The following is a 17,137-nucleotide window of genomic DNA, read 5'->3' as shown; positions in this document are numbered from 1 at the left end:
TTGATTTTGAAAAGGTTTGGTCTCTTCCCGCCCCCACCCACCCCTTTAGTTTGTTTAAAATGTCTCTCTGGCTCGATTCCTGAGAAGGAGCAGCTGAGTGGAGAGAAACTCTGAACGTGCGGGCAGTTTAAAAAGCATTTACAAAACCCATCCTTTAAAACCGAACTTGAATTGTCAGTGAGTTCTCAAGAAAATGCAGAGTCTGCATTGGGATGGTCCCGGCACAAGAGAACCTTCACCCTGCTTGGGACCCTCATCTCTTATTGTCCCCCTCCTCCTCCATTTTTCTTTAAAACAAAGGCAAAAGGAGTATATGAAAAAGTTGGGGAAGCCACAGAGACTGCCCTCACTTGTCTGGTCGAGAAGATGAACGTCTTTGACACGGAGCTCAAAGGCCTCTCCAAGATCGAACGTGCCAACGCTTGCAACTCGGTCAGTCCTCGGGACCCCAGGGGCGGTGACTGGGCAGGGAGGGGTGGAGTGTGCGTGCCACCGTCTCGTGTCATGGTGTATCTGCTCTTGTGGTCTCCTTAGGTCATAAAACAACTGATGAAGAAGGAATTCACCCTCGAGTTTTCAAGAGATCGAAAATCAATGTCTGTCTACTGCACGCCAAACAAACCGAGCCGGACTTCAATGAGCAAGATGTTTGTTAAGGTAAGTGCAGAGAAGGGAAAGCTTTCGTTGCCTTGATTAGCCCAAATGCCTGATTTCATACTGCAATCTGGGGGTGATCCCAAGTAACCTGTGGGTCGTGTCCTTTTTCTTTGTAGGGGGCCCCCGAAGGCGTCATCGATAGGTGCACGCACATTCGTGTGGGGAGCACCAAGGTCCCCATGACTCCAGGGGTCAAGCAGAAGATCATGACGGTCATTCGGGAATGGGGCACTGGCAGAGACACCCTGCGCTGCTTGGCACTGGCCACGCATGACAATCCTCCCAGAAGAGAGGAGATGAATCTGGAGGACTCGGCCAACTTCATTAAATATGAGGTTAGCCAGCGACCCTTCTCTTAGTCCACACCCTCCCGATCATCTGAGTTTAAACATCTTTTCTTTAGCTCGGAGGTCTCATGACTGCCTTTCCCCAAGAAAGAGAAAGGGGCTCGTGTTCCCCCAGAGGCAGACGGCCGGTCAGGCTTTAGTTCGGGCTGTGCTGCCCCCAACGTATGGCCGTTTTGCTCCCTTAAAATCCTGTTTCTTCTGGAGAAGACTGGGCTGGATTGGGCTTGTGATGAGCAGACTCTGGGTGAGGGCATTTTCAGAAAAGGAGGAGCGTTCTGGTCACTAGTGGAGGGGGTGGGCTTCCTCGTCTTGGGTCTGTCTTTGCCATCTCTGGGCACTCTCAATTCTGGAAGTGCTGGGCTGTTTGGGCTCAGGAGTCTCTTAGCCTGTTTCTTGGCCCATTTCAGACTAGGTGAGGCACTGGAGGAAGCTCTAGCTCGTCCTCCTGTGTCACATTCATTTGGCCTGAAGGGCGCTGGTGCTGGAGGCTGTGGGGGTGGCGCTCAGGGGGTGGCACCACAGCCTCTGAGCCGGGCTGGCTTGGGGCACGTCACTGTCATCATGCTGCCTGGAAGCTCACTCAGCCTCTTATCCTTTGCAGACCAATCTGACTTTTGTCGGCTGTGTGGGCATGCTTGACCCTCCAAGGACTGAAGTGGCCTCATCAATTAAGCTCTGTCGGCAGGCCGGCATCCGCGTCATCATGATCACTGGGGACAACAAGGGCACCGCCGTGGCCATCTGCCGTCGCATCGGCATCTTTGGCAACGACGAGGACGTCACCACCAAGGCCTTCACGGGCCGAGAGTTCGACGAACTGAGTCCTGCTGCCCAGAGGGACGCCTGCCTCAATGCCCGCTGCTTTGCAAGGGTGGAACCCTCCCATAAGTCCAAGATCGTTGAGTTCCTGCAATCTTTTGATGAGATCACAGCTATGGTAAGTCCATGAGAAGTGGGCAGGGCCCTAGTAAAGCTGGTGTAGCTGTGCTTGGAGACCCAAGCCACACGTGAGTCTGGTTAGGAATTAGTGGCAAGATCTCCAAGAGTCGGTCAGTAACTATTAAGTGCCTACTGTGTGCCAGGCATCCCATAAAAACAAAGTCCCTGCCCTTAAGGAGCTAACAATCTAGTAGAGAAATCTGACAGAAAAAGGGGGCTAGAAGGGAGCAGGGAACATTCCCGCAACTCCCACCCCCCACCCCACTCCCCCCGGCCAGGTGGGAAGCAGGAAGCAGACTGTGCCAAGCCCCCTTCTTAAGAGGAGCCATGGCGCTTGCAGCCTGCCCTCCACTGAGGTGGGAGGACCATCTTCAGGGTAGTGAGATTTCCCAATGATGAATTCCCTGGGAAGATGGGAGAGAAAAAATCCAGGGGGGTGTGTGTGTGTGTGGCTGGCAGGCAGTGGGGGCCTCTTCCCTTTTGTTTCCTGCTCCTCCAGGGAGACCAGCTCTGAGGTTGGTTTTATGTGTGAATCAGTTGGCTTCCCTGTAAGAATAGGGGGCTGCATCCTGTGGTGGGACTGGGGGCAGCTCGAGCCTCTTTCTCCTCTGTGTGATTCTGCGGGTCTGTCACAATCTCATGATCTGCTCTCAAACCTTCTGCCCCTTAGACTGGGGATGGCGTCAACGATGCACCAGCCCTGAAAAAATCTGAGATCGGCATCGCAATGGGGTCCGGGACCGCGGTAGCCAAAACCGCCTCAGAGATGGTGCTGGCCGATGACAACTTCTCAACCATTGTGGCGGCCGTCGAGGAAGGGCGCGCCATCTACAACAACATGAAGCAGTTCATTCGCTACCTCATCTCTTCCAATGTGGGGGAAGTTGTGTGGTGAGTGTCCGGGATGCAGGCAGGGGAGGGGCCACTTACAGGAGAACCCCTTGGAGGGTGAAAGGCAGGGGGTGGGAGGGGGACCTGGAATGACACTCGATTGCTCACAGCCATCTGAAAATGAGCTCTTTGTTCTGACGGCCACCTGACAGGAAAACTGTGCTTTGGTTCTGCTTCAGCTGCGAGGTAGAAAGCTGTGGCCCTCAGTAATGACCCTACTGTGTGTCCTTCTCTTCTTTTGGGGGGTAGCATTTTCCTGACTGCTGCTCTAGGCTTTCCTGAGGCACTAATTCCTGTCCAGCTCTTATGGGTAAACCTGGTGACAGACGGCCTCCCAGCCACAGCCCTGGGCTTCAACCCTCCTGACTTGGACATCATGAACAAGCCACCCCGAAATCCCAAGGAGCCCCTCATCAGTGGCTGGCTCTTCTTCCGTTACCTGGCCATCGGATGTGAGTGCACGCCAGCCGCGCTTCTCCCTTTTATGTTAGCCATGACAAGGTAGCAGGACGAGTTGAGTTGACTTATCGCTTCCTGCAGCACAAATTTCAGTCCTGTAACATGTTTTGTTTGTGTTTGTTTTTTGTTTTTTTTTAACTTTTTTGGTGAGGCAATTGGGGTTAAGTGACTTGCCCAGGGTCACACAGCTAATAAGTGTCAATGTCTGAGGCTGGATTTGAACTCAGGTCCTCCTGAATCTAGGGCCAGTGCATTGCGCCACCTAGCTGCCCCCACAAACATGTTTATTCTCCCTCTACTCCCCACCCTCAGTCCTCTCACACCTCTGTGTAGAGAATCTGGTACCTTTTTTCCCCCTAAGTGTCACATGCCCTATGAAGGGGACTAAAGGTGGCCATGTTGGCTCATTGTGAAGTGAGGCCTGCGTGTAGATCAACCTGTGCAACACGCGCATGCGCGCGCACACACACATAAATGCTGTTAGACAAGTGAAAGGAGCAGGACTGGGGGGATGGTCCTAGACTCTCAGCAGGCTCCAGATAGTTGTTTATCAGTTGTTGTCCAAGAGCCATCACCAAGGGAGGCTAAAGAGGGACTCCCCCTTGGAAAACCAGATGATGGTGGCACTCAGGGCCATGTAGAACGTCCCATTGTTGGGTGTCTCTAACTGGGCGATGAGGGACGATCCCAGGAGGAAGAGGCCCCATGGACTCGAGGCCTGCTTGGCTTGTCTGACACTCCGTCCTCCTGCCTTCACACATGCGCACATGCACCCATCAGATGGAGAGCAGAAGAAGGGGCAGAAGTGTGTTATATAGTCTTTGGAGCAATACTGGGTTTTTCCTTCTAAGAACTTGACAATCCAGCCACTAACGTTAGGTGCTTCTAGGGGAAGTAGTTTACTTAGCAGCAGCAGTGTGATTTTTTAATTTGGGAAAGACACCAGCCTGCTCCTTTGTAGGTTGAATATTCCCCTGCAGTGTTCCTGTCTTCATTGATGGGGCACTCTCACATTTCTTTAGCTGGTGGCAGCTTCCCTACACCGTGGATGCACGGGCAGCTTGCGGGTTTGCCTCTGGGCTGCTGGGGGGTGGGGAGCAGTGAGCGTCTGAGGCATCTCCCTTGGCTCTTACCCCGAGTGGCCCACCTAAAGCACCCTTAGTTGTTTTTCTACCTCTCCTTGCCCAAGCCCCAAGAGGAGGCCCGGGGTCCCTGACATGCACCATTTGTCCTTCTGTCCCAAGGCTATGTCGGAGCTGCGACCGTTGGGGCGGCTGCGTGGTGGTTCATTGCTGCTGATGGCGGTCCAAGGATCACCTTCTACCAGCTGGTATGGTGCTGCCTGACAGGCTGAGGTGGAGCAGGTGGGTGGGCAGGCAACAGAAACGCCAAGCATGACCCTCTCCTGCTTGGTTGCAGAGTCACTTCCTGCAGTGTAAAGAGGACAACCCAGACTTTGAGGGTGTGGACTGCGCAATCTTTGAGTCGCCATACCCCATGACGATGGCGCTGTCAGTGCTGGTGACCATCGAGATGTGCAACGCACTCAACAGGTGAGTGACACCAGCAGCTCCTCGTCACACATTGATAGAGCTTAGCGATTTACAAAACAGTGTCCTCGGCAATTCTGTGAACAGCGGGGGTGCTCTTAAGGAACGGCCTCCCCTTTTGTGGCTGAGAGGGGAGGTGCCGATGATGAAGGGAGACCAGGAAGACCCTCTAGCTGTTGGGGTGACTTGTTATCATCTAGGTGAAATGGAAGTTTCTGACTCACTTGATGTTGAGGGCAAAGGGAGCAGAACTTGAAGGGGCGCCCATAAAAACCCTCTCCTCTTTACCCCTGTGGAAGTAGGAGTAGTCATGGAAGTGCAGCCTGGGATTGCTTGTTTCTTGTTGGGGTGCTTGTGGGGTCCTCTTCCTTTCATCCATGTGTGTGCATGTGCTCTCTCACTGCAGCTTATCTGAAAACCAGTCCCTGCTGAGGATGCCGCCTTGGGAGAACATCTGGCTGGTGGGCTCCATCTGCCTCTCCATGTCCCTCCACTTCCTGATCCTCTACGTGGAGCCCCTGCCGGTGAGTCCTGTGGGCCCCAAGGGTCTTCCCCCTGCCCCCCACCCCCAAACACACACACACACACACACACACACACACACACACACCCCTCCCTGGTGGGGAAGCACCGCCATGACCTGGGTGTGCCTTCTCTAGCTCATCTTCCAGATCACGCCTCTGAACGTGACCCAGTGGCTTATGGTGCTCAAGATCTCCCTGCCCGTGATTCTCATGGATGAGACCCTGAAGTTTGTGGCCCGTAACTACCTGGAACCTGGTAAAGAGTGTGTGCAGCCCGCCACCAAACCGTGCTCTTTCCCAGCCTGCACCGAAGGGATTTCCTGGCCGTTTGTGCTGATCATTATGCCCTTGGTTATCTGGCTTTATAGCACAGACACTAACTTTAGTGACATGTTCTGGTCTTGACTGACGTAGTTTTACATAAAAGATGTTTAACTTAATCAATTAATTTTTTTTTATTGTTTAAAGCAACTGTCTATTTCTGCTGAATTTTCACATGAACATGTTTGCTGGTGAAGGAGGTTTCATACTCTAGATCTTGTTTTGCTTTTTCTGACTCCCGTGGGGCAAGATTTTCCTTTTTTATACACATGATTAAAGTGTCCATTGACATGTACAGAGAACTCACACTATTTTATGCAAAGATTCTTTTGTAGATGAAAAAGCATGTACAGTGTTCTGTCTATAGTCTCATCCTCGTATAAAGAAATCGTTGAGCCAGCAGACATTGTCAGCAAATTAATTGGCGGCAGATTTTAGGGAATGAATGTGTGTGGTTTTTGTTTTTTTGGTTTTTTTTTTCTAAAACTAAGTAGCATGTATTGTCTTCTGCATGATCACCTGGATTTAATTTGATGTCACAATCTAATTTTTTTATTCATAAGCCAATTTTTCTGCACTGAGCAGAGTACTGCTACCTCAGTCAGTATTTTTGGTTTGCCGCCCCACCCACCCCTCACCGTCAGCACCCACCCCCTTTCCCCTTCCCCTGCTCCCTCTTGGCTTCTTGGTTCTCGGATGCCGATGGTTTTGTTTACACCCGTCTCAATGAGAGGTAGGCCTATTCTCGCTTGTGCAGAAAACGTTGTTCCAGATTCACTCTCCTGGACTCATCTCCCCCAACGTAGTTTTTAAGGTTATTTATTTAAACGTCTAATGTATTTTCTTGTAACAGACATTGTTTTGCCAATGTTGCCCACTTCAGCGGCACTTATCTAGTTTTAAAAGAAATAAATAAAACCTTTTAAATGGACAGAGGAAAAGACCTGTCTCGTTTTAACTCTAAAAGTGGCTTAAGCCTAGTTGGGACTCCTTACTAATTGGATAGAGTCTATCCATTTCCCTTCAAGGCCTTAGACCAGAGCCTTGGTATTGTGATCGAGAGAGGCGAGAGCCTGGCAGTTAGAAGTTGGGTCTGAGGGCAGGAGTCATTATCTGCTAGATACACTATTGCCAGTTCTGATAGACGTGACGTGAGCTCCCATGGTGGGGGGGGGGGTGTGCGTGTGCGTGTGTGCGCGCGTGTTTTGTAAAATCTGTAAATAGCACATGACCAAATGGACGTATTGTATAGAACAATTCTTATTTTCATGTGGCACTAACCACCACCATCATTATCATGGTTGACGTTTGCGCATGTTTTCAAGTTCAGTCCGATCCCAACAGCGTGTAAGTCATTAACTGTCCTAACTGTGGTGTTTTTCTCCAATGCCTTCCAACATTCATCAACTAAAGTGAGTATTTTCTGTTGTTAACCAGGGGTGACTTTCCTTTAAAAAACAATAGTCTCCTGTATGATGTTAATGAATAAATGATGACTTCCTCGGTCCCTGCTCCCTTGCCGTGCCATGTGATTTTCACCTTTTGGGCACCTGACCCAAGCAGCCACTTAAGCTTCTGATGAGAATTTGGCCTTAGGAACGAACCCTCAGAGGGCAGTCAGGTCAGAGACTGAACGTCTGTGGCTCGGGGATCTGTGGCTCCTCACTAGACTCCTCTTAGGGAGCTCCCCCCACCCCCGAGTCTGCTTCTGGGTACATCCTTGGCGTTTGGGCCCAGCCCATCCAGTCAAGTCAACAACTGGCTGGCTTTCTAGAGATGATCACGGGATAAGGGATCAACTTCTGTCCGGAGTGCTGGCCCTGCCACAGATCCCCACTGGGTCGGCTGATGGGACTGCAGTGTGTCTGCTGTGGCTGGAGCAGCCTGCCCGAGACCCTTTCTTGCCACCCTTTGATCAGAGAAACCTCCGAGTGTGAGAAAGGGAAGGCCTTGTAGGTGACGGAAATGGCAGAGATTTTAGGAGTGGAATGCTTCAGAGGGCAGCGTGTGCTGCTGCCACTCGCTTCCCCATGTGAGCTGCTGCTGTTTGTCTTGAAGGTTGGTCAGGGCTTCCCCCTCCCCCCCAACCCTCCACAGAAAGCAGCAGACAGCCAGTCTCTGGTGCCCTGGGGCTGCATTGCCATTCAGCCTCATGTTTGCCTGGAGAGGAGAGGGGGACACAGCAGCTTTTCCAGGGAGGGGCTGGATGTAGCCTAGGCCAGAGGGCCACCAAATTGCCTACAGATGGGTCGACACTCAGGATGGAGCCAGCCAGGGCAGGGGACAGATTGGCTCCCTTCTCTGGCCCCTTATTTCCTAGCATTCATCTTGGGCCCTGTTGGCGCTGCTTGCATCAGCTGAGGATCGCTGCTGCCATTAAGTTGTCTGTTCTTGCACACCTCCCAGTTTGATGCAAAGGAGCTTGTGATGCCTCCCTAGGGCCCTGGCCCCCCCTTTGCTCCATTGCTTCGCAATTGGCCATAGCCGAGGTGTGTGGCTGATGGCACGGGGTACAGGCAGGAACCCTGGGGGGGGGGGCAGGCACATTCCCATCCTGGCTCTGCTCCTGTGATGGGCCAGAGCTTCTCAGCCAACACCCATCTCCTTAGTCTTCCACCCCAACACCAGGGAGAATGTCCTCTGCCTCTTTGAGCCTTGTAGCCTAGCTGGGAGAAGGTCCTCTGGCAATAGCTTAGACTAACATGGAAGGGAGCAGCCCATTCCCCACCCAAAGACAAAGCTGTGTTCCCAGGTAGGAATTTAAGGTGCAAGCTCCATGTTAGAATAAACTCAGGCTAGCAGAGAGCAAGCTTCTGAACTACTGGATGAGCGTGAGCATTAATGCTCAGCTCAGTCTCTGGCCACCCTCCAGGTTAGCCATGAAGGGGGTTTTCTCCCTGTCTCCTTGAAACATTTCTCAGAACACAACCAGGCAGTGATGGCCGGGCCCGGTGGAATGAATGCCTGCCTTTACTGTGCACTTTTAACCATTAACTCCTTTTTCCCGTGTGCTGGTTTCACATCCACTAACCACCTCTTGGGGCACGCTTCCTAATGTCACCACGCTGAGGGTGAGGGCAGCTAGCCGTGAAACTGTCAGTGTAGTCCAGGAGTCCCCCCAATATGGGCTGTGGACAGTTACCCCAGGAACACGCCAGCCGGCGAGTTGAAGTCCAGAAAGAGCCAAGTCTGCACCATCTCTCTCTGTCACTGTTGATCTTTTTGTCATAAGAATAACTTCCTTTCTCCCCCCATTTTCCTACCAGGCTGATTTCCTTTCTCTTTCCTTTTCAGCGATACTGGAGTAACCGCTTCCTAAACCATTTTGCAGAAGTGTGAGGTTGTTTTGTTGCGTGCATGTGCGTTTTTTTAGCAACATCTACCGGCCCTCTGCATGTGTGATGTTGGAAAAAAAAACAAAAACAAAAAAAAAGGAAAAAAAATTCTCTCGAGCTCATTGTGTGTGATGTGGAGGACGTGTGTTACCAATGGGGTTTCACTTTTTAAAGAGAATCAAATGCTACTTTACAAACGTGCAATATAGCTTAACAGATCTGAAAACCCTCCCGGGAAGTTTGGTTCTTTGCTGTACGGAGATTTGGGTCTTTATAAAAACTTCGACCGATCAAGAATTAGGAGCCGGCAGCCAAGTTTCCATATTTCTCCCTGGGATAAAATGCCATAGCTTATCTAATGTACAAATCCTCGATTGTAATGCATGCCTTCTGTTGTAAGTAGCCAACCTTCTCTGTACGGTCTCATTGAAACGTGCTACTTTATAAACAGCAATGTACAGTACGCTTATTTATAAACTCATGGAAAACACTACAGATGTTGAATGTTCAAAATCATAGCCAGCCCTCCAGTCCAGAACTTAAGTTTTGTTGTGTTTTTTTTAATGTGTGCAAACAACTCTTGCACTGTAATAATGTAACTTATTTAAGGAAATCCAAGCAGTAGACAGATGTTGGTGCAATAATACAAATATCGCGATGCGTTTATCTTAGGCCTGATGCTAAAAGTCCACTTTTGATCACAAACGCATGTTGGACGGTAGAGACTGTAAATAAAGATGAGTTGTTTATTTCTGTGCTGAAAACAATAAGCATCACAACCGTCATGACTTCAGGTAAATAAATTTATTCTACAATACAGCTGTGGGGTGTTATTTCTGAATGGCGGTGGCCCAACCCACACTGGGGGCCTTCCTGATGTAGCCTGAGAGCTCTGAAGGAAGGTGTGGCTAGGGAAGTGGCCTTGGTTTACCCTGGAGGTAGAACTAATGCCCCCTGAACAATCTATTAATTCCTGTCCTCATTGGAACCTCTGGAGCCTTGGGGAGTCTCTCCTTGGTCAAAACCAGTTGCCTCCTTCCACGCCTATCCATATAAATAAACAGGCTTCACGTTGACCTGCCTCTGCCTAAGAGCATGGAGGGGAGATAGGCCAGCGCACAGCACATTCAGCAGATGGTCCTATGGGACCCCAGGCTCGGGGGATCCTTCTTTCCCTTTGATACCAAAAAGGGTTTTCAAATTAGGGCCCATTTTAAAGTTTGATTATGTATTGGCTCGAAAGGTTCACATGCCTGCTCACACACAGCACCTTTCCTTATATAAAACTGGCAAAACAACTGTGTATGAACTATTTCACACCCATGGTTACCCACCTCTGGTGAAAACAAAAGGTATTTTCCTCTTCTCACAGACCACAGTCAGTCATAGTTAAATAGCATCTGACTTTGCGAAGGTCCCCACAGCTAGTAAGCCCTCACTGGGTGAACTGAGGCTGCACCTTGTACTTCCCAGTCCAAGGCCCTTTGGCCATGTTACTGACCCGGTGAGGCCGGAGGAGTTAGCAAAGGCCCACACGACTGCAGACAAACGCCACCACGTGGGTCAGGTAAGAGCCGGCAACACAGCTAGTGTAGGGCTTCGTCGGAGGCGGCTTAGGGGCAGTTGAGAGAAGATCCATCTGTGCCAGCAGCTTGGAGCTCTCCCCAGGTGAAGTAGAGCATTATTCAAGCTGGCTGGGAAATCCATCAGTGGGGTTGGAGGGAGAATGCGGGCCTAAATCCTGAGCCGGAGCCCTGCCAGTTTGCAAAATGGCGGGGTTGGGGTTGGACTGGATGAGCCTTGATCAGGCCCTCGCCCCAAGGCAGGCAGGCAGGAGTCAAACCTAAGGGCCTCTGAGCTTCCCCTCTTTTCCTCCCCATTGCCATAGCAGAGAAGGCAGGCCAGAGTAGATCACTGGATACTGGCACAGCTCGACCCACCTGTTACCAAACTCATAAATGTTTAGCTCCTGCCAAGGCTAAAAAAATGCTTATCAGTTCCTCTCTGGACTTTGTCTACTCTAGTAGTGTTTTTCTAGGCAAATGAAGCCACATAATCCCAAATGCTCAGCAGAGGAACCTTGCCCGCAAGCCGCCTCAATTCTAAAATGTCTTAACTTTAGGTTTCCTCTGTTATTCCTATCTGGTCTCCCACAAGGCAGGCTCAAGCCGCTTGAAAATCCTCATGTCCCTGTAACATAAGCTCATTTTCCAAAGTGTTACTTTTCAGTCTTGCTACAAATCCCAAAAACTCCCCCTAGCCCTTAACCTTGCCATTCTCAAGTACCCTCCCCTCCATCCCCAAACACCTTCCTTGTTGGGGTGAACCTGGGTTATCCCCTCCAGGGATCTTCATGCAAACCCAAGAATTTGTAGCAGGCAGAGCTGACAAAACAGCCTTCACTCACTCACATGCCGTCTTTCCCAATCCATTGGGGGGGGGAGGGCATTGGTGAGAGGCACTGGAGGGTGAAATCATCCCACAGCATGTCCAGCAGAGAGCCTTTTGGGTCTCAGGGCAACCCCTGCCCCCAAAACAAGCAAACAAACATTCCAGCTCTCCCCACGAATTTTAGCAAAGTTGTCCAGTTAGCGATGACAAAGAAGGTTCCAAGCTTTGCTGATAATCTGGGAGAAGGGAAGGAAGGTGTGGGGATGGCTATGGAATGAACAGGGAAGCAACTGGACTTTTGATGTGGGCAAGATGTGGTCTGAATCTGAGCCATAATCCAGAGACTTGCCCCAAGAAGACATCTACCTGACCCTACTTTCTTGGGTGGGATGAGCAAAATACCAGGATGGGGGGAAATCATTACTAGTTGGGGAAACTCGGAAGGAGTCCCATTACCAGCTCTTAAGATGGGATGCATAGTTGGACTTCAGACCCAGTAAATGAACATCCCATGTTCACCAAGAAATGCTCCCCTTCAAAGGAATCCTCCAGTGGGCCTTTCAAAATAGCAAGCTTCAAGGGGGCGGCTAGGTGGTACAGTGGATAAAGCACTGGCCCTTGGATTCAGGAGTTCCTGAGTTCAAATCTGGCCTCAGACACTTGACACTTACTAGCTGTATGACCTTGGGCAAGTCACTTAGCCCCCATTGCCCTGCAAAAAAAAAAAAAATAGCAAGCTTCCTCCCCAACATGCCAGGGCCCACCCACACTCAGGCACATCCCTGCCATCTGACCAAACTGGTAGGACTTCTGCTTGGATCTCCTAGAAAAGTCGGCATTAGCCCCAGGCCACCATTCTCACAGCCTGCTTTTCCTTATCTCTGCCTAGTCTCTGCCTGCACCCCTTTCCCACCCGCATACCAGCTCAATGACTGAGCAGGCCAGGAAGGAGGCCATAGTACATTTACAAATGTACAAAGTATATTTTCTGGGCCCAGCCCTACCTGAGGTAGGGGTGCCAAAAGGCACCCCTGCATCTGGTCCTCTCCTATCAGACAAGGCCTCTCCTTTTTAGGAGGCCTGGGTTTGGAATTGAACTTCTGATGCTCACTACCTGAGTGAATTGACAACACTAAATCCAGTAAACAAGTCTCTTCTTCTCCCTGGGCCTCAGTTTCCCTATTTGGAAAAAGCCAGGGTTGGACTTGAGGGCCTCTGGAATTCCTTACCTCTAGCTAAAATCTGATTTGGAATTCAAACACCAGCCTGGGCTTTGAGGGGCCAGTCCAGGGTGGCGGTTTTCATGGGGTAGGCCTGGGGAAGCCTTGGCCATGAGCCCAGAAGGGAGGGAGGGAGGGAGGGAGGGAGGGGAGAAGCTGCCAAGGACAAACCTTGCATCTCCCTGTTGTGACCACAGCAGCCAAGCAGCCACTCTGAGAAACAGGCCCAAAGAAGTCAGTCTCATCCTTCCAGGGGAGCCGACCCACCAGCTTTGGAGAGCAGCCCGAGCCAGTCTGCATCAGGGCCGGGTTTGCAAGTCAGATATCTACAAACCCTGTGCTTCCTTCCACCAAGTGTCTTCTCAGGTTTTTAAAAGCTCCTGGGCTCCTTCCCAAAGGAGACCAAAACCACCTACCGCTGAGGAAGAGAGGAGTTCCCTTGGGGGCATAGCCCCAGGGGTGTGGTAGGCACTCCAATGGCCCTTGTGATTGGACCTGCCCAATTGGGCTTGCCCGATGATATAGCTGACTGTATCTCTTAAAGGTCATTATCTCTTGTACTAGTTACAGGAGCAAAGCTAGGCTCTCAGGATAACAAACCAACCAATCCCTATCCTCAAGAAATTAATAGTCTTAAAGGAATCATAAGAGGGTGGCCCAGCAAATAGAGCACCAGACCAGGAGTGAGGAAGACCTGAATTCAAATGTAGCCTCACCAGCTGGATGACCCTGGGCATGTCAGCAGGGTTTTTGTGAGGATCAAATAAGATAATCTCTGCCAAGCTCTTTGTACAGTGCTTGGTACATAGTAGGTGCTATATAAAGCCAGCTCTGGAAACATTTTCTGACCTACTTTGCCACCAAGATAAGCCCTAGCAGGGGTGAGAGATGCCCACAAATGCCAAAATAATCTTTTTTTAATTAATTTTATTTTTTTCAAATAACAAAAATCTATTTTTTCTCCCTCTTCACCCCCACCCCCCACCCCAGAGAAAAATCCAAACCCCCAGCCCCTGTAACAAATATGCATAGTCAAGCACAACAAATCCTAACATTGGCTATGTCTCAGTGTACACGTCTCATCTCAGAGGAAGGTTCATCTGCTTCACCACAGGCCTTCTGAAATAGGGCCTGGTCACCATAACTACGGCTTCTTGGCTTTACGGTGTCCATCTGGTTTGGCTCACTTCTCCATGCATCAGGCCACACGAGTCCTCCCGTGTCTCCCTAACAGGCCTCAGAAGCCCACTTCTAATGGTGGTACATGCATATATCATAAATGTCTTCAAATATTCCCCAAGTTGACAGGGTTTGTTGCTATCACAGAAGCAGCCTCTATCAATATTTTTGTACATACGAGCCCTTTGCCTCTTTCTTGATCTCTCTGGGGCACAGGCCCGGTAGGGATATTGCTGGGCTAAAGGGTTTAGTCACACAGTTCAGAAACTTTAACCGCTTTCCAGAAAGGCGTGCTTTCCCACAGCCCCGCCGACAACTGTCATCAGCCAGTCTCCTCACACCTTCTTGCCCTCCCAACAGTGACGCAGTAAGGCCTCCCAGCCTGCAAGGCTCTACCTCCTCCTGTCTCATCTGCCTCTTAGGCTCCGCTTAAGGCCATGCTCTGTGATCCAGAAGGGAATCTATGAGAAGTTTCTCTTCTTCTCTCGAGTTACTAGGGCTCTCCTCTACCTCTCATTTTTACTCCACTCTATCTCCCAGGAGAAAGTAAGTTCCTTGGGGACAGCAGCAGTTAGTAGGTTGGTTTTCTGGTCTCCCCAGCAAATAGCAGAATACCGGACACACAGTAGACACCCAATAAACATGTGCTGAACGGAGGCAAGGCTTCCAGAAGAGGAGACAGTGAGCTGCACCCAGTCGTGCCTCCCTCACAGCTCTCTTGTCCTGCCTAGAGGGATGCCCCCAAAGGCCTGATGCCAGCAACACCTTCCTATCTCAGACCTTCGTGGGCACATTTCAAATTGAGTGTGTGTTCCCTGAGCAGACACAGACAGTAGGGGAAGGAAAGTTAGCCGCAAGGGGTTAAGAGGAGCTGGCTGTCCTGGACTAATTTAAAAGCCGCTAAATACAATCAAGTTGGCCCATTTCAATGTGACCTATGAAACCCCAAGAGTTGCAAAAACATGAAACATCAACACCTCTGCAAATGCCAACAAGTCAGAAGACCTGGGTTCAAATCTCACCTCCAACACTCAAAAGCAAGGTGATCACTGGCAAGTTACTCAAGTAAGATGGGGATGCCAACACTTGCCACGCCCACCTTAAAGCACTCTAGAGAAACCAATCATTGTCACAGCAAGCCCACCATCCCCCACTCAGCCAGCCCTTGCACCCTGGGAGCCTCTCCATGGTCTCACCCTCCAGCCAGGGAGGATTCCAAAAGGAAGGAGAAAACCTTCTGGCCCTTCTCCCTGGGGCCAGGAGAGCAGCTCTGGAATTCCAGGCACGCCAAGTTGGAGAGTTACCCAGAGACCACTTGGAGGCCCAGTCAGGGGCCCCGATTAAATCAGATTTCCCACACCTGTCTGTGAGATTCAAGCCATCTCCTGTTGTCAGCAGTAAACAGAACAAGGTATCGAGGGGAGCCTGCACTTTAGCCCAGAATCACAGGCCCACAGGGACCACCAAGGCCTGAGAGCTCCCTTCTTGCCCTCCCAGGCAGGGCTGATAGCAGCCCTTGTGAGGGGCTTGTGTTCCAGGGGCTGAGGGCAGCTCTTCCCCATTAATCACCCACCTCCCTTTTCACTGCTGAAGGTAAGAGCACAAGGTAGAAGTAGAATGCTTCAACATGTCTGACCTAAGCTGAAGCACCTTGCCCCCCCCCCCCCCCCAGCGGCACAGTCAGCTTTCCCAGGGGTCTGAACATCCATTACCTGGTGCTGGCTCACCTGGAAGGAAAAAGCAGCAAGGCTTGCCCCGCAAGGAGCCAAATTTGGCTTTAAGGAGCACGGCAAAGGTCGCCTTGTCAGCCTTGAAGACACGTGCACCTCAACTCTGGGGCTTCTCCCCCAGAAGGGCTGTCATTGACTATCTTTATGCACATTCCACAGGTTTGTTGACAGATAAGGGCCGATCAACAAAGCAGACCCTGGCACTCCTCAAGTGCCAAGCACAGATCTCAGAAGAACGACAGGTTGGGTCACAGACAGTCTGGTTCTGAGAAGCAGGAGGAGCCCGCTGTGGAAGGTGCCTTTTACCACCTGGCGGCCACACATCATCCACATCAAACACACGAGGCTACAAGAAAGTTAATTCAGCACTAAAGCTCAACCCACAGCTTGGGCTGGTTTCTACTTCAGGTAACTAAGACAAGGGGCTGGGAGAAAGACAGAAATTCTGTGGCAAACATTTCTGGCCATAAGCCAGTTTGATAGGGACCTACCAGCAGAGGCGCAGCTGGTACACAATGACACCCACACACAAATGAGGCAGCATCATTTTAAAACCTTTAACAAAAGTATTAATTTTCCAGCTATTCTGGAGACCAGACAGAACAGGAGAAAAGAAGTAACAAAAACTGCAGAGTGGCATTCATTTCGGCCAGAGGAATTCCATTACTGTACCCAAAAAGTGGCTTTATATTCTCTAACTACAGCAAATGGAGAGCCAGGAATCTTAAGAAAAGGGGCTCCCATTTGCTGCCCTACAATAAGGTATAGCCAATAACAAAAATCGTGACCTGGGCCCGAGAGGCAAGTCACCATATTATCAAATAGGAAAATGTTTGCAAAACGTCAAGTCTCGGTTTAAGGCATTACCAACACTGCAGAAAAAAGCAAAATCAGAAGGAAGATTTTAAACAGCTGCCTATGGGAGCTGTGGAGCAAATGGGAAATTGTTTGAAAGGGCCAACCTGCACTGCCTTCAGAACCTAGAGAGAGCACACGTCCCCCGACCAGTCATTCTTTTCTGTTCCACTGCCACATTCCCTAGGAAGCATCTTACTCGGAGTCAGAGATTTCGAACCAAAGTGCACAAAAACCGGCTTCTGTCCCAGAGCCTCGAGCATGCTTGCATGCTTGCCAGACTCTGCTCGTGGATTTGAAGAGCTCGGGAGGCTCAATGTTCAAAAATGAAGTTACAACTGAGAACAGAGAGTGAGAAAACCCAATTCCCCGTTGAGATAATATAGTCGTCTTCTTCCCAGACAAGGATGCCCCAGACTCTGCTCGGGCCACTCGGAAACGCTACAATCCAAGGGGAGCTCAGAGGCCTCACTGCATGCCAAACCACTGCTCCTGGTCAGCCCACTGTGCTGCCTCACTGTCACTGCCCTCCAAGTCCCCTTCTTCCCCACTTCCTTCCATATCGTCTACATCTTCCTCCTGAGTGGCATCAGTAGGACTCTCTTCCTTCTCCATCTTCTGCATCCCCTCCAGAGACTTCTGGTCATTGGGGTCCAGACTAAGAGACAACAAAACAAAGGAGAGAGTCAGTTCCATACAACAACATCCTGGGAAGTCAGCCTCAGTACTGATTTCCTTC

General features: G+C 50.5%; 2 protein-coding genes across 6 annotated transcripts in view; one reads left to right on the top strand and one right to left on the bottom strand.

Moving 5' to 3' along the window:
• Window positions 1-9,842, top strand: part of ATP2A2 (ATPase sarcoplasmic/endoplasmic reticulum Ca2+ transporting 2) — a 55,087-nt gene extending 45,245 nt beyond the window's left edge. Inside the window, exons 11-21 of one of the 2 annotated variants that reach the window (XR_006356379.1) lie at window positions 301-432; window positions 535-657; window positions 774-992; window positions 1,606-1,941; window positions 2,614-2,834; window positions 3,084-3,286; window positions 4,538-4,623; window positions 4,713-4,846; window positions 5,250-5,367; window positions 5,503-7,100; window positions 8,983-9,842. Coding sequence is in view for 1 of the 2 variants with exons in the window: in XM_044003198.1 (XP_043859133.1) it covers window positions 301-432; window positions 535-657; window positions 774-992; window positions 1,606-1,941; window positions 2,614-2,834; window positions 3,084-3,286; window positions 4,538-4,623; window positions 4,713-4,846; window positions 5,250-5,367; window positions 5,503-5,623; window positions 8,983-8,996 (1,707 nt within the window). In the remaining variant the exon portion in view is untranslated. The remainder of the gene's footprint in view (window positions 1-300; window positions 433-534; window positions 658-773; window positions 993-1,605; window positions 1,942-2,613; window positions 2,835-3,083; window positions 3,287-4,537; window positions 4,624-4,712; window positions 4,847-5,249; window positions 5,368-5,502; window positions 7,101-8,982) is intronic. The other variant, XM_044003198.1, reaches the window with a different exon arrangement.
• Window positions 9,843-13,643: 3,801 nt separating this feature from the next.
• Window positions 13,644-17,137, bottom strand: part of ANAPC7 (anaphase promoting complex subunit 7) — a 29,014-nt gene continuing 25,520 nt past the window's right edge. For all 4 annotated transcript variants that reach the window (XM_043963587.1, XM_043963594.1, XM_043963613.1 and 1 more), the window contains one exon: window positions 13,644-17,056. In XM_043963587.1, the coding sequence (XP_043819522.1) occupies window positions 16,867-17,056 (190 nt within the window). In that variant the 3' untranslated portion in view covers window positions 13,644-16,866. The remainder of the gene's footprint in view (window positions 17,057-17,137) is intronic.

This window comes from Dromiciops gliroides, chromosome 1 (genome assembly GCF_019393635.1).
Source record: "Dromiciops gliroides isolate mDroGli1 chromosome 1, mDroGli1.pri, whole genome shotgun sequence".
NCBI lineage: Eukaryota > Metazoa > Chordata > Mammalia > Microbiotheria > Microbiotheriidae > Dromiciops > Dromiciops gliroides.
Note: the sequence above shows the minus strand (reverse complement) of the source record. Positions and strands in the feature narration are given on the sequence as shown.